Raw genomic sequence first — 17584 nt, forward strand, 5'->3', positions numbered from 1 at the left:
CTGGGGAATCAAATCCATACTTCACCCTTAACCGTCAAGCCACTAAACCTGTATAGAAATTAACACCTCTGCTGAAATGTAAAATTCGTTAACGATCATACGACACGTCATCTCTCTCTCTCTCTCTCTCTCTCTCTCTCTGGTTCTGGTGGTTGATGAACGCAGATATGTGCTGATTAGCTCTCATAACGCACTGCCATGAGTCCATGAGGCTAATGTCTGATTACTCCACATTTTCACTGTGATATTTTGTGATTACATTCTGATTCTGTCAGGTAAATGCATTAGCACAATGTTTTCCTCTGATGTAGCCTACACTGTAAGTCAGTAGTAGGGTATACAGGGGCGTTGCATATGAAGTGGTTTGGGGTCCTTCTGTAAGTAATTTTGGGGTACAATTTGGTTTTGATGAATTCTACAAGCAGCAATACCACAGGCCAAGCAATTGGCCGTTCCAAACAGGCACATTTTCAACAGTGAGCAGTAGTTACAAATAAAAGCAACAACAAAAAAGATAAGCATTACAATTAATCAGATTAAAGCTCAATACAACACTTTGTTGAGTTGCATGAAACATGTGACCATCATCATCATCACCATGGTGACCGACGTAGACCCATCTCTACAGCTCGTCTGATGAATCTGGATTCACGGGAAAGAGTCAACCATCTGTTTGAAGAAAACACAATTTTAAAAAGTGAGTATTTTCTCAATCTCAGTAGGATTCATCCTCTGGAGAACATGAATGTCTGTATAAAATGTCACGACAATCCATCCGTTACTCGTTAAGATATTGGACTGATGAAGCTGATGAAATCCAGATTAAAATGAGAGATGTTTGTTTACCTGGTTTCCTGTTGGACGCAGAGCGATCTGTTCTCCGGCTGCTGCCTCCTCTTCCCACCGTTGTTCCAGTTCTGCCTTCAACTTTTCTTTTGCTATCTGTTTCAGCATGTTTTCCTCCTCGTCCAACCTCACTTTCTGATACAGATTGTTTGTGTTGGAACCTGAATCCACACAGTATTTCTTCAATCCATCTGATGACATTAACGCTGCCACGACGATGATAGCAAGGAGTAGAGACAGGCCGATGACCTGAACAACAGAGAATACGACTACTTGAATCAATAAGCAGATCAAACTTTATTAGTAGAGCATTTTTACTAGAAAGGTCATGCAGCACAAAGTGCTCCACATTATGAAAACAGAAACAATGTCACCACCACCCTCCTCCACACACACACACACACACACACACACACACACACACACACACACACACACACACACACACACGTTGGCTTTCGGAGCAGACAGAAAATAAACAGTCAAGTTTTAGTAAATGTACAGTGTAGGTTTTTGTTATTCCATGAATTAATGAAGCAGCTCATCAAGACCCAAGTAAAGTGTCCCAGCCCTCATGAAGTGTGGCACGTGGGGGCTTCAGGCTTTGAGTTTTTACCGTGACCTCGATCTGAGCTACCAATCAATAAGTTGCATACCTTTTTTTATTAGAGTAATATTGTTGGGGTAACTGTCAGTGTTTGCATAAATATACAGTATGTGCAAAAACTGACAATTATTCCTTCAATATTACTATACAAAAAAAGCTATGCAGCTGATCATCCCAGTATACCCAGTAGGACAAACTAGGAGCTCTCCCCCCCACTGGCCAACGGCACATTCAAATTCAATCATTCATCTAACATTCTCTGACGTGAGCAAGAGAACGAGAACATGATTTACGATACGATGAACAGAAAAAAGATTGAACATTTTTCGCACAAAAACTAGATGGATGCTTCAATAGAAACGTTCTCTGAGTATAGGTCATAATCAGTTCACTTCTTTCATTTAATTTTGGGTTTTGTTATTCAATTTTATAGCATTAGGAAAATAATTTAAATGTTAGAACACAGTATCCTGAATAAACGTTTGACATGAACCAGTCTGTGATTCTCTCAACACATGCTCTTCTGATTTAACTACTAGTCAAAATAATTCATTATTTCAGCGTTTTTTAACCAAAATAATAGGTATAACATTTTTCTTATAAATTAGGTTTATTAGTCATGAATTTCAAAAAATAAGTGTAAAAACGAAACAAAAACTTTGAAAAAAAACACCAAGAACGTTGAAAGAAAGGGTCTGAGGGTAAATTTCCCATTTTTAGAGGACAACATGAGGGTAAAAGTACTTTCCCAAATGGGCATGTGGGTTGTAATATTTACTTTCCAGACGTGGTATTTTACTTGACCTCGGCCATCAGGCAACCCTTATAGTTGAACCCTGCAAAAGTCATTACAGCCACAGCTGTTCTCAGCCTCCGTTCAGATATTGTGTGCAGAAAATACATTGATAGAAGAAGACCACAGTAAAATACAGAAAAACAGACTGACGTAAAGAAAACAAGAAAAACTCACCCTTGAATATGCCTCTTCGTCTGTATGGTGGGTATTGCTACAGCAAGTGTACCAGTCTCCATTGATTAACACAAAGGCAACCCACAGCAGACCAACTAAAGCTGCCTTGATCATGTGATGCACAACATAACGATAACTCGCTATCCTGGCAAATGTATATCTCAAAGTCTTGTTCGCCCAGAGTTGTAAAACGAAGATGATAAAAAATGGAAGAGCCATGTACAAACTGCAGTCACGACCTCTTGTTTTGGAAGGGCACTCGGAACGCAAAACCATTACACCAACATTGATAATTAACATCACAATGATTGTGATAAATAAGACGACTTGTTTGAGCGCGAAATCTGTGAAAATGTTCTTCATCTTTGCTGCAAAGTTTAAATCTGCTGCGAGCCGCTGCTTGGTACCTCTAGATATACTGACACAAGACCAAATCATTTCCTGTTTCACACATTCATTCAGAGTTCAGAGACTGTGTTGTCTCTCGAGGGGAAGTTTGATTTGTGGTAGTGGGCTAAACCACAAACAACATACGAGAGTTTGTGGGACGTTTCACAACGGTTACAGGAAACAACCAATTAAACAACCAAATAAATGTGTTGATAAAGTGCTGATAAACAGTTAAGTCAAGGTTCAGTGCAAATTAACCATTTTTATTATTTGTTTAAACATTATGCAAAACTCACAATTTACAACATGGCCTCAGCCCTGCTGTCCTCCTGACTTCCTTTTACCGGTGGGTGGTAGAGAGCAAACTGACACCCTCCATCACTGCCTGGTATGGAAACTGCTCTGCGGCTGACAGAAAGGGGCTGCAACGAGAGAAGTTAAAATCGCTCAGAAAATAAGTGTTATTTTCATCAGACGAGATTAAATATGTTCGTCAACAACCTTTTTTTCCATGACTAACCCTTGTATGGTGTTCAGGTCTGTGGGACCCGTTTTCAATGTTTCCTAAAAGAATAATTATGCTATTTATTATTTCTTCTAATTCAAACTCATTGGCCTTTGCTCATTTTCTGTGAAGAACATAAAAAATAACTTATTTTCAATGACTGCATACGGTACACCCCCCTACACATAACTATTACATATGAGGTGTTCGGGTCTGCTGGACCCAAGTGTATTTAAATGTAGGTGCCATGAAACTATGTTGTCTTTCTGCACCTGCTATTCCCACAAAACATTTCAAGCAAGTTCCCCTGTTCTGATCAAGTTCTAAGAAATAAGCACCAATAATGATCACAAATCAAAATTTTTACCTTTTTCATAATTGATTTTCCTTGTTTTCTCACAAAAAACAAAAATAATCATATGATCATAAATGTGATCTCCCAGGGGTAAATGGCAAACATGGACCATAAATTATGTAAACAGTAGGTGACAAAATGAACACTAAAAAATAACAAACAGCAGCCTCCCTCCTTTGGAGATCATTTCCATCAGTAGGTGCAGAAGCAGGGCTTCAGGTATCATGAAGGATCATGAAGTGTTCACCTCCCTCCTCTCTGGCAGACCGCTGCACAGCCTCAAAGCCAGAACAACAAAGCTATAGTGCAGCCTCTTCACAGAGGCTGTGAGACTTAAGTCTGTCCTCTGCACTGATGCACTAATGTTTTAACTGCTGAAAATTAATGCACAGATAATTTTTCACATCAATGCATGAGAAATGATTCCCATGAAATTCCATTTCAGAACAGCTTCAATGCTTTCTTTGTTTTGTTTCACTGAATTTTAAAACTGTGAAGTAAAGACATGAAGGTGAGCAGCGCTGCAGTGACAGGATGCAAACAGGTTAATGATGAGAAAGAAAGTTGGCCTGAGAAAGAGAAACCAAACATGCTTGTGGTCGTTTAATGCCAGCGTTATGAGGTGAATACTTTTTTGCAGGTGCCAGCTCCTCCAGCTCTGCAGTCCACACTGTGCCCTCCAAAAAGTTTTTAACAAGAACTACAACTTCACATCGAGTGAAAGTCCTTTGTTTTGTTTTCCTCTCTGCCCATGATGTCGGTATGGATGAATATTAATTTGGTTCATTCCACTGACTATTTAAGGGAAACTATATGGGCGAGACATGAAGCCGCCAAAGCTGCACCACATTTAGAGTCAATTGAGATTTATAAAGGGAAACCAGCATATGATGTGCACTGTTTTATCATTCAGAAAATTTCTGTGCAATACTGATGGAAATTTACGCACAGTTTTATGCCTGGTCTTGTGTCATTTCCCCTCAGTCACCCTGAATGGAGAAGTAAATCGATGCAGCAACCCTACCTATATAATGGGACTTAAAAACAGAACCATTGGACAGTTTCTGCCTCACTTTAGACGGCAGGAGTGAAAATGAGTCATCCTCAACATTTATTGTGTTCTGGTTTTAGAACAATTTTACCCCCATTCCCCTTTCCCCAAAAAAACTGCTTTATATTATGACATCATCTTAAAAGAAAGAACGACCCGGGGAGCGTGCAAACGCGAGACCCAAAGTTTAACAGTGGGGTGGCAAACGCATATATCCCATTAACATTGAGTAAAAGGGCCAAAACTCTACGTTGACCATAGCGCCCCCTAATGGCCGATATTCACCACATTTGGTACAGAGTCTCAGAGCAGCATGGCAAACAAGCATCACAAGTTTCATGTCGACAGCCGTTACTACGGCAGATAAATTGCAATTGCAACTTTGATTATAGCGCCCCCTAACAGTCGATCTTCGCCAAATTTCATACAGAACATCATCAAGTTTTTTACTGATAGCATTCAATTTGGCCAATATATGATGAAGTTGTGTTTGATAGCTAGTTAGGAAATTTTATTTGGTCGTAAAATTCTTGAAAATTCTTTCCATAACTATGTATTTAGTCTCTGTCTTTCCCTTGTCTGTTGTCAGGTCATTAATATGTTTTGAGCATACGTGTTTTGTCTCGCAGTTCTTGGTTCCTGTTTTGTATTTTTTCCTTATTCTGGATTTATCTGCCTGCTGTTTGCAGGACACCTTTGTTTGGCATGGATTTTATTATGCTCATTAAATCCTCCAACTCTACATTCCTCGTCAGTCTCTGCATTTGGGTCCTACATTTCCTGTAGCTCGTGACAGAATGACCTGACCACATTGGACCCAGCAGAGAGGCTTATTTTCCGGTGAGTTCCCAGGTTTTGTTTTTTGTCCTACTGTTTGCTGCTCCAAACCAATCTGGACATGGAGCCTGCACACGCTATGTAAGAAGAACTATGTGACTTACGTTTTGACTTGGTGGAGCTGGAGACCTTGTGGAAGGAGGCTACCAGTGAGTACCTTAAGGAGTTATTTTTGTTGGAAGCTCGTGAGAAGGTGTCAAAGAAACCCTGGCTTAATGACTCTATTCTTGACTGGGCTAAACGTTTTCTTTCCACTCCAACTCCTCCACCTGCAAATGAGTTGTGTTTTTGTAAGCTCCACCAAGGCTCCTCAAGTTTTCGGCCTACTCCAGTGGCAGCTAGCACCCCATAGCCTGCCTGCTTCTCGGCCGGCTAGCATTGCGGCTACAGGTTCTCTGTTTTTGACCCCGCCTGCCCCTGTGCCCGCTTCGCCCAGTCCTGTCTCTCTACCTGGAGGAGAGCCAGAGACTCATATGACTTAGTTTCAGTATTTTGCCATGTCGGATAAAAAGAGGCCAAAGCAGCCAGCCTTCCAGCTGGAAGGAAAAAGCCTAGTACAGCAACTAGCAGCTCCCCTGACCTCCTCTCCTGTCTGTCAGCTCATCAGCCACCCGTTCAGCAGATATTCCCGACTACAAGCAGTCTTTTGAGGGTACTCGCCTGGCTATATTTCCTGGGAACCATGGAGGCCACAAGAGAGGATGTGGGCGATATGGGTCCCGATGCCATTTCCCGCTTCAACCTCTTTTCAGCCCAGAGCCCGTGCTGTCCAGCGGCCACAAGCCCGTGCTGTCCAGTGAGCCAGAGCCTGAGCTGACCTGTGTACCTGAGCTGACCACTGTTCCAGACCCTCCGCTGACGTGCAGCCTCCCAGAGTCTGCATCAACCGCTCTCACAGAGTCTACGTTGACCACTCTCCCAGAGTCCTCGTAGACCAGCGCCCCTGAGACTTCGTCGGTCTCCAGCACTCCTGTGACTGCCCTTGAGACCGCCACAGTGACTATGCCCTTGTCCTGTCCCCAGAGACTTTGCCTTTGTCAGTCAGACCGACACCTGCCCCCCCGGGTTTCGTCAGCAGTCCGTCCGAACTCTGGAATAACAAAGCAGTCAGGCTTGGATGATGCAGTCAGACATGGAGACCAAAGTAAGTATTTTTTTTATTATTTTGTGGCGTTTACATTTCTCGGCGAGCTGATAATAATAAAACATCTTCAGATATGTATAAGCTAAGTTTGTAATGAGTCTAATGTTAACTGGCTCATGGTTGGAATTAAGATTAACGGTGTAGCTAATCAGTAGAAGCTAGTCTCCTAGCTAGCTTGTGTGAACATAGAGATAACTTTAAAGATACATTAACGTTAATTGTTGGGCTACATCAACTTTTGAAAAGGAAATAGTAAGGTACAGAACCATATTTCAATATTGAACGTCATTTGGCAATAGATGGCTCTCCGAAGGTTATTTATTTCACATTGCAAGAATGATATTGCATGTTAAGGAATGCTAACGTTAGTTAGCCATAGTCACCCTAGATATTAGCCGACTGGGCAAAGTAAGCTAACGTTAATTCATAAGTTACATGAATGTCAACATTATTATCTTAAGTTAACGTTAGTGTTAATGAGGGCAGCCAAAAGAACAATGCGCCATGTATTCAGTATCAGGTTATTTATAGCCAGTGTTGGACGTGTTGATGTGCCATAAAGGTAGCTAAACGTTAGCAGACATTTCAACCGTTGTTGCCACTGTTGTACATTAACATTAATGTTATATGAGCATGCATTCACAAGAGAGGGAACAAGTGATGGCTGCTTCTGGACTAGAGGGTGACACATTTTCGGGACCCCCACGGGTCACAGTATTCCCGCGGGAGTCAATTTAACTGTTGGTAACATGGTGAACTGGCTAGTTATCCTCCAGACAGCGACAGACAATGTCTTTTTCTTTCTCGCTGAGTGGCGCGCGAGCACAGCAAGTTTCTGAACTTTGTACAACCAAAGCCTCGTTTTCACGCATAAAATATTGAAAATGGCAACCGTGTGACATAAGTGTATTGATAATTATTCACACACAGCACACTATACATAAGAGTAAATAGCATTTCCCACCTTTTCCCTTTTTTCCCAGGACATTGCTCTTGAATCTGAACCTGTCAAAGTTCTGGCTACTCTGTTTAAAAATGAAAAAGAGTGCTCAAGAAACATTTACACTGTTAACAGTGCTAAACATCTCATAAATACAGCCATGTCAGAGCAACCAGGTTTTGCATTTGACAGAGTTCAAAAACACAATAGTGATTTCAAAGAATTTGTTGATGTTGACAGAAACGTAGAAATCAAGAACTTTGACAGATTTAAAATCTTCATATCAAGCGCAGAAGCACTACCCCAAAGAAATGCTGGAGAGGCCTGTCAAATACAGGTATTTTGTTTTTGAACTTTTTAAAATAAAGGATAAATAAAAAAATTTAAAAAAAAATTGTTTTTGAACTGTAAATGCATTGTTCATGTGTGTATAGGGCTCTGTTAGGACTGGGCAGTGTGATTTGAAATTCATGTCACTGTGTATTGTTCCATATACCAAGTAACCTTAAATGAATGCAACTCCAATGCAATAAGTAACATACCATGTTGGCCCTCTGGCAACATGTTGGTCTTTCAAGGTATTATTAGTTGCTTTACAGTCAGTTGAATTAAAGAGGCACAAAACATAAATATCTGGGCTCTATACTGAACATAATAGTATTTTTATGGTAAAAGTCACCTCCATTTCCCTCTACTTTCATAAATATAGCATGTTCCAGTGTCAGATGAACTGGGAGGCCTGCAGTCTTTACTTCAGAGCAAAACACCAGAGATACTTGAGGAACACAAGAGAACAGGAACACTTAAAATTGATTCAAGGAGACATCTTGTCAAAATATGCTTAAGTCAGTTGGTGGAGAAGCATGGATTGTAAGTATATAAACTCAGCACTGTGTAAACTAGCCTATATAAACTTGACACTGAAGCTAAAATGGCAACATTTCTGGCCTGATTGGAATTAAGTATCTGTGGATTTTTCTCTTCTCTGTCCCCCCACAGTCACCCACCAAGCGCTGAAAAGCTCGCCCTTGCAAAGGGTATCATCACAACCTTCCCATTCTTGAGGGTTCATTTTGACAGCAATGGAGATGGATTTGTAACTAAAAGACCAAAACAACAGCCAAATTTGTGTTTTAAACTCTGAAAGTAAATGTTTTGCAGGTGTCTTTTGTCATCCCTTGGCAGTTGTCAAGTAGCATATAATGTGTCTTGATAAAAAAAATGTACTTTGTTATATTTACAGTTATGTCATTAGACTGTTTATGTAGGTGCTCAATTTTGTTCTCATGTCTTCAGGAGCATTTTTATGATCCATCGTCTCATTCTGGCTTCTTGGAGATGAGTAAACACAAGAATTATACTGGTGCTTTTGTGTGACTCTTTGTGGTCAGTACAATTGAATGAGTGTTAGTCGACTAAGAATTTCTTCAATCGAGCACAGCCCTAGAGAATCCATACACAAGGCGCAGATCATGGATATCAAAGGCAATTCCTACATTGACTGCAATCTCAAAGACACATGGTATGTGTGTATGTGGTGGTGTGTGTGTATGTGTATAATGATTTGGCATGCAATGTCTCAAAGGTTAAATTCAGAATGCAGGAACCCTTGCTTTATTTCCTACTTACCAATAATATTAATTAGTCCTTTCTCAGTGTAATCCATGTTGGTAATACACTGATTATGGATAAGTACCTCATACATAGATAGCCTGGTTAAGACCAGACTCATTTACTTTGTAAATATAGTCTGGGGACTCAGGATTGGGAAACATTTCTAACGGTAACATGATGACGGGGGTATACTTTGGGTTAACTTTGAAATTATTGGTCCAGCCTAACCAATCACATTGATCAGGGATTCTGAACGTTACTTCCTACTTTACCTACATTTTACAAACTGACAATATACAGCATCGACGGTCAGTATGTAGACCTACCTTTGCTGTACATAAATGTACACATTCTTCCGACTGCAATTTCTGATGCATTGCTACAACTGTACTACCAGAGCCTCTCTGGGTTCTGATGGAAACTTAGTGAATGAGGGTGTTCCAGAATAGTTTCTCCCTGAAAGGAGATCTAGGTGGGTGTGGCCAGGCTCCCTCATACAACCCCAGTTCAACCCGGTTCCACTCAGTTTTTGAACCCCAGTTTAAAAATCATGATCTAATCCTTTTAATCCTACTTGGAAATATTTGTTGTACCTTTAATCTATTTTCATTTAATTTTTAGATGAAAAGTGCTATACTATGCTGGTTTTTCTGACTCATCTGCCACCAATGCCTGGTAGTTGCTGCAGTGTGACGTCAGCAATAATATTCCTTATTGTTTTTTTACCAGTATGTTTCGTAATGATGTCTGTAAGAGCCAATGAGGGACTAGGTATGGGGGCCCTGCAATTTATGAAAACACATGCAGATAGACAAAACACACGCAACTTAAGAAAACATCTTCATTAATTTGACAACATATGCACAACATTTAGAAATTACACTGCAAATTCATGTGTTGTCATAAATTGCACGTTGTTTGCATCCGTCGGCCACCGTAACTAGGTAATTATTAAATAATTTAGTTAAAAAAAACATTGTAATGATTTTATTATAATTCATAAATAGTATTTGTAAATAGTCTAAAATGTATAACACTGTTTTTTGACTATGCCTATGACTATTGAATTTGATATTTTCTACGTAAACATTTAAAGATTTATCGTGTCTTACAAGTTGTAACTTACAGAAGAATAATTACTCCAAAATGTTACCTAACACAGTATAGCATGCATATTTAGACTTCTTTATGCTGCTTTATCAGCTATTCAATTGCATCCTTTTCATCTTCTCTAAGCCTGGAACCAGTATTGCATCCCTCTGCGAGAACTCCGAGATGGCATCAAGGACCCAGCCATAGCTGATCTGCATCGGCAGTCTGAAGAGCCCAACACGACAATACATCATACATCATCACTGCAAGGAACGACCAGGTGACCATTCCTGTAAATGATAGCCTGACGTGTGCAGTTGACAAGCTATTCAAGCTTTACTGGGTGTGCAACTTGACATATCCACCACAGCTGAGCTCTGTCTTCACCTTCTTTGAATACATCTATGACGTAACCATCACAACCAAGAGAGCCAAGGTACTTCTTCAGGCTGAGCATTAAATAGTTGTAAATAGTAAATAGTTGATGATCATTTCTATGCCTATGTTGTACATCAAACTAAAGAGTATGAAATTATCAGTCTGGCCAATACTGCAGATTTCAGGCCTTTGGACATAATGCAGGGTTTTGATACAGATGAATTATACTTAAACCCAAGGTACAAGATTGTTTAGCTAATCCTTCTCAAGAATCTAAATTGTCAGACTGCAAACTGTTATTGTCATCTTTGAAGTTGTGATTAATAACATAATCAGCTAATATATTCAAACTGGGTGATGTAATCTGATAGCCTACTGTTAAAGAGTTTTACTCTAAATGATTTCAAGTCAATTTCAAGACTAATAATCATTGACAACAGTCAATTATTTATTATTATATTATTATATTATCATCTCCCCCGCCCCCTCCTGCCCAGACTCGAAGTTTACGGGGGTTGCCAGGCTGAGACCGCAGCATTCACAACATTGTTGCTAGACGCTTTTCTCACATAGCCAGACATTACTCCACAGCACAGCGGAGTAGCTAACGGTAGATGCTAGTCTCACATAGCCAGACATTACTCCACAGCACAGCGGAGTAACTAACAGTAGATGCTAGTCTCACATAGCCAGACATTACTCCACAGCACAGCGGAGTAGCTAACGGTAGATGCTAGTCTCACATAGCCAGACATTACTCCACAGCACAGCAGAGTAGCTAACGGTAGATGCTAGTCTCACATAGCCAGACATTACTCCACAGCACAGCGGAGTAGCTAACGGTAGATGCTAGTCTCACATAGCCAGACATTACTCCACAGCACTACACATTGTAAACAGCCATGGGCTGCTTGCCTGGTCTTCCCGGTAACGTTAGCAGGGTTAGCATGGCGGCGTTAGCCAGGACCAGTCGGGATCACTTTACTGGCTATGTCTCAATTGTTTTTGCGAGTAACCAACTCGGGTACTCTAGCTATATAATTCAATGTGAGTACACAAATGTTGACAAAAAAGGCCCGTCCCTAGTAGCTGTGATAAATTAGCCTGAAGCTAATGCTTACCTGTTCAGGAGGAAATAAGCCAACTCTGTGTCCTTTTGGGCTCTAAGCTGTCTCCATCTTTCAAATACATCTCCAATATTTACCAGGGGGTTGTTACGTCTCTGCTCACTGCCTGTCAAACTGGGCCTTTGATAACAACACACAGATCAAAACATAAACATAAATCACGTCACGGAATGTAAATTTCAAAAAGAAAAAATACTGATATTAGCATTGTTGTCAGAAAAGATTGTATTTCAGTTTAACATGTTTCCTTAATATCTGATGAGGCATTGGTGTCATTTTTGGATTTATTACAGTACAAATATTATATATTGGACCTTTAATGTGTAAAAGTATTGATATCACACATTTGTGTGTAAAATGACCTACACAAATTCTGTGTTAAAATGTGTTGTCCCTGAACACACTCACCACAAATTCTACACATGATGTGTCATTTTTAACACATCTCTTTTTGCAGTGCATGTGTGTTCAAGGTTACGAAAAGCATGGAAGAGGAAGCTACAGTTAAACCACAAAGAGAAAGAACTAGTATGTGTGGGCGTGAGATAGCTGCAGGGAAAGGTCAGGAATCGGGGTCACAATATTGGAGAGGCTGCCGCTTCGTAGACCGAGACCTGTACTTTCTGTCTGGTTGCTAGGGATACATTGTCTCATTGTGAACCCACATGTGTTCTGTAAACTTAATTGCTGGACTTAGATGAATGAATGAATGAATGCCTTTATTGTCATTGCATTTACGTACAATGAGATTGTAGAGCCACTCTAGTAAGGTGCATCATTATAAAACATATAGTATATATGTAAAACTCATCAAGGTACATCATTATAAAACATAAAACAAACAGTATATATGTAAACATCATCAAGGTGCATCATTATAAAACATACAAGATATATGTGAAACTAATCTCACGACACATTCATTACACACACACACACACACACACACACACACACACACACACCCATTCGTACCATCATGTCTTTCCTACCAGCACATTCTAACCATAACACAAAAGCATAAGAACACAACTTGCCCACTCTTACACTAAGTGGTTAATAAATATTCTAAAATGATAAAGCGCTGAGTAACTGTGCAAACCGCATCATTAAAAAAAAAAAAAAGAAGTTCAGCTTCATAATTTAAGACTGTTATGGCTTCGGGAAAGAAGCTATTCCTTAATTTACTAGTCCTTGTTTTTAGACATCTGTAGCGTCTCCCTGAGGAAAATAGCTCAAACACTGGGTGACCAGGGTGAGAACAGTCTTTTGTAATTTTGGTGGCTTTTGAGAGCATTCTTAAATTGGCAATTTCCTCTAATAAGGGAAGAGGACAACCAACGATCTGATGAAAAGAGGGAGGTGGTCGGCATGGCACTTCCTGAAGTCTATGATTAGTTCTTTGGTTTTCCCAATGTTGAGAGACAAGTTATTTTCTTTGCACCATGTGACCAATCTGTGGACCTCTGCTCTATAAGCCGACTCATCTCCCCCTGAAATGAGTCCAACGAGTGTGGTGTCGTCGGCGAACTTTATGATGGTGTTACTGGGGCGAGATGGGTTACATTCATGGATGTACAACGAGTACAACAGAGGACTCAACACACAGCCTTGAGGGGAGCCGGGGCTGAGAGTGAGGGTGGAAGATTTGTGGCGGCCGAGCTTCACAATTTGGGGCCGGTTGCTTAAAAAATCCAAAATCCAGTTGCAGATGTGAGAGGAGAGGCCAAGGTTAAACAGCTTTCTGATGAGGATGTCTGGGATGATTGTATTTGCCTTCAAAACTGCCGCTGTCACCCCAATCCTTGAAAAACCTGGTCTGGATCCCTCCTCACTCAACAACTATCGCCCAATATCCAACCTCTCCTTTCTGTCTAAAACCCTCAAACGGATAGTCGCCGCACAACTACAAACCCATCTTCATGCCAATAACCAATTTGAACCCCTCCAATCTGGTTTTCGCCCCCTCCACAGCACTGAAACCGCTCTCCTCAAAGTCCTCAACGACCTCCTCACCTCTAACACCGGTTCCCTCAACATCCTCATCCTCCTCGACCTGCAGCCTTCGATACCGTGAGCCATAACATCCTGCTCACCAGACTCAAAGACCTTGGTATCGAAGGTACTGCACTCAGCTGGCTCCACTCCTACCTATCCAACATGCAATCAACCAATCAGAGATCAGCTCCCATTCCCTTTAAAAGCCAGGCGCGTTTGGACCTTGGAGCATTGCTGTTATGATGGAGGATTTACACCGTAATATTATTATTTGTACTCTTGTGTGTGTGTGTGTGTGTGTGTGTGTGTGTGTGTGTGTGTGTGTGTGTGTGCTGCTGTGCGTCCCTGTGTGTGTAACAAGCATAGTGTGCACATGCTGTGCACGAGCCTAGGATGCTCTGTTAAAATAACAATGAAATGCTGCGTTATTGACTTTAGACCAGGTTTTTGTTGGTCAATGCTGCGATCACTTCCCGCTGCCTCAAGATAGCAATACTCCCAGAATGCACCTGAACACACCTCCCTGTGTTGAATGGAAGTTCAGTTGAAAATCCCAAAAAACAGCAAAAAATCTATATTACTGTTCAGAAATGTATAACCCAAAAACAGCTAAAAACCTATATTACTGCTATAAAAGTATTGATATGCATTGTACCAAAAAGGGATCATGGTTTTGACTGTGTGCTTTCAGATGAAAGAGTGTAGGAGACTGCTGTAGAAAAAGGGGAAGTTCATGTGAGGGTCACTGATCATGTAGCTTGTGTAATGTATAGAGATGGAACATGTTCATATGTGAAGCTTTCTGTTCTCCTACCTTTTGTCTACGTGACTTTTGGCTCGTGTCTGCATTAGCATATTCCTCTACGTGACCTTTTGGCCTGTGTATTTGTATTGGCTTATGTTACCCTACATGGGCATAAAGATTGGTGAAACAAATTTATGTTTCAGTAAAACACAATACCATTCTGTGATCACAAGAGAATATTTTTGGAATATCGTTTGGAAACAAAATGAAACTGATGATTTCTTATTAAACATTGCGTACATTAAATGCTGATTTAAGAATACTTGAATAACTATGTGTCCAGAGAAGAATTCCTTCAGATGACGGGAGATAAATGATTAGAACAGTTGATAACAATGCATTAAACTGTTTTTGTACACAGAGTAGCAACATGTCCACATATAGAAGTTGGACAGGACTGGGTCAACCTCTAGCTCCCCCACTTACTGAGTCCTTTGCAGCGGCCCAGGTTCAAATCCAACCTGCGGCCCTTTGCTGCGTGTCACGTCCCATCTCAGTGACGATGCAAACAGGATACTGATTACTGACGCAGCTCAAGAAGGAAAGAGTTGGCCTGAGAAAGAGAAACCACACGTTCTTGTGGTCGTGGTGAATGGTTAGATGTGAATAAAAGGTGATATTATAATACTTTCTGTTCTGCAGGTGTCAGCTCCTCCAGGTCTGCAGTGCACAATGTGTGAACAGCTTTTAGTTTCTCACTGAAGCTACGGGCCTGTTGGTTCAACTACCAAAACTACAATAATATACCTCTCATCTATGAAATGATTAGGACTTGGTTCAGAGAAATCTTCATACACAAACTGTAAAAGAAAACCAAAATAGTATTAAAGTATAAAGTCTCTAAGATGTGAAATGAGTAGCTGAAAACATCACTAACAGTAGATATTACTACTTAAATGTACTTTATTTGACAGAACAGCAGTAATAATCAGAGAGATGGAGGATTAATTTACTATTCTGTGATCACAAGAGAACAGTGTTTAGAATAACGCCGTTTAAAAGAACGGCGTTAGGTAACGGCGTTATTTTTTCAGTAACGGGGTAATCTAACTTATTACTTTTCCCGTCGTTACAACGGCGTTAACGTTACTGGACATTAAATGCGGTGCGTTACTATGCATTGATTGAATAAACCGAGTAATCCGAACGCATCCCTGGCTCACAGCTAGTGAGGAGGTGGGTTAATAACAAGGTAAGCGTTTATGGTTGGCTAAGGCAGAGTCGTGTTTCATGGTAGCCAATCAGAGCCAGTGTTTTTACACACATGCCAGCACACGCGCTACAAATACAACAGCTAAACAGATTCAGCAGAGATGGCGAGTCAGGAGCAATCCGATGAAAAGTTGGGATTTTCAAGGTGGAGATATGCACCACTTCAAATTAACTGTGGTCAAAGGCAAGAACGTGCATGTGTACATTACGTCCAGGAGCAAAGAATTTGTCGACATCCGTTGTAAGCAACTCTAATTTAATGAAGCATCTCACAACGACACACATCTGCAAAGCTAGTGGCCAAAAACACCGATCCCTCCGCCACAGATGATAGCTCGCCATCCACTAGCAAGGACTCGGAGCAAAGTCCTCCAAGCAGCAAAAGCCTCACAACAAAAACCTAGGACACAGGCTGAAGTCAACCATATGATAGTCAGGTATGTTGCTAAAAGTATATGTGTCATATAAGTTTATATGTTGTAACTGTTTACTTTTCTTACAAAGATAATACTTGAAGTGCAGGATAAATCTCTTGCTGTCTGTCTGTCGACGTGCAATAAATATTGAAAGTTATGTACGTTAAACACCTGTCTGTTCTACTCATTTCAACTGACTTGTGAAAACTGCTAAAAAAAAATCAAAATTCTTTGACATTTAGCAACTTTTTTTTTTAAAGTAACGCAAATAGTTACTTTCCCTGGTAACGAATTACTTTTATTATAGAGCAATTCAGTTAATAACTCAGTTACTTTTTTGAACAAGTAGTGAGTAATTATAACTAATTACTTTTTTAAAGTAACGTTCCCAACACTGCAAGAGAATATTTTTGGAATATCGTTTGGAAACAAAATTAAAGGAAAGATTTCTTATTAAACATTGCGTACATTAAATGCTGATTTAAGAATTACAAAACAAAGAACAATTCAATTGTTCTGCATGGCAGAAAACAGAACTTTTTAAAGTAATCAAATCTAAATGTATAGTGATGCACTGATATCGCTTTTTTAAAACCAAGTTCCAATACTTAGATTTGGGTACTTGTTGATACCTATTAGTACTATTAGTACTTCAGCCTCCATGGAATTCACTGCCAGACTACATCAGACACTGGGACTCATTTACTGACTTTAAAAACTGCGCTTTGAGTGTCTATGATAAAGCGCTATATAAATGTAATTAAATAATAATAATAATAATAAAAACGGACTTAAAACATTTCTCTTCAAGATAGCTTATGGACTGACTGACTGACTTCTATTTATATTTTTATGAGATGACTATAATTTTAATGACCTTTTATTTGTGAAGTGACCTTGGGTGTCGTGAATGGTGCTTTAAATAAAATGTATTATATTATTAGTACTTATTGTAATGATCCCTCTGGAGTCTGAGGGTGTTTTCAGACACACAGATGATTTTGGCTCTGATATTGTTGTTGTTTTCAAAGTACCATGAAAACTTTATTCTGTTCAGTGCTCAGCTCCCAGGGACCGGACAGTTCACTGAGCTGGTGGCAATAAAATAAAATGGCCAAAAAAAGTGTAAAAGTGGTAAAAACTGATCATTGAGATGTTTGATCTCCATGAACTGTTCTCTATATTTAAATCTTGTGTGTGTGTGTGTGTGTGTGTGTGTGTGTGTGTGTGTCTGTGTGTGTGTGTCTGTCTGTGTGTCTGTGTGTGTGTGTGTGTGTGTGTGTGTGTGTGTGTGTGT

The 17584-nt window shown here is 40.1% G+C and overlaps 1 protein-coding gene and 1 long non-coding RNA gene across 2 annotated transcripts; one reads left to right on the top strand and one right to left on the bottom strand.

Annotated features, from left to right (window-relative positions):
* Positions 1-468: 468 nt before the first annotated feature.
* Positions 469-3399, bottom strand: LOC114558473 (uncharacterized). Its single transcript, XR_003692966.1, has 3 exons — positions 3110-3399; positions 847-1095; positions 469-669 (listed from the first exon to the last, which is right to left on the bottom strand). It is a non-coding gene; the product is annotated as an uncharacterized LOC114558473 (long non-coding RNA).
* Positions 3400-6442: 3043 nt separating this feature from the next.
* On the top strand, positions 6443-8992 carry LOC114558470 (uncharacterized). Its single transcript, XM_028582503.1, has 4 exons — positions 6443-6705; positions 7689-7982; positions 8355-8515; positions 8645-8992. The coding sequence occupies exons 1-4, from the start codon at positions 6679-6681 to the stop codon at positions 8787-8789; spliced, it is 627 nt and encodes a 208-aa protein (XP_028438304.1). The 5' UTR covers positions 6443-6678; the 3' UTR covers positions 8790-8992.
* Positions 8993-17584: the final 8592 nt, after the last annotated feature.

Source organism: Perca flavescens, chromosome 7 (genome assembly GCF_004354835.1).
Source record: "Perca flavescens isolate YP-PL-M2 chromosome 7, PFLA_1.0, whole genome shotgun sequence".
NCBI lineage: Eukaryota > Metazoa > Chordata > Actinopteri > Perciformes > Percidae > Perca > Perca flavescens.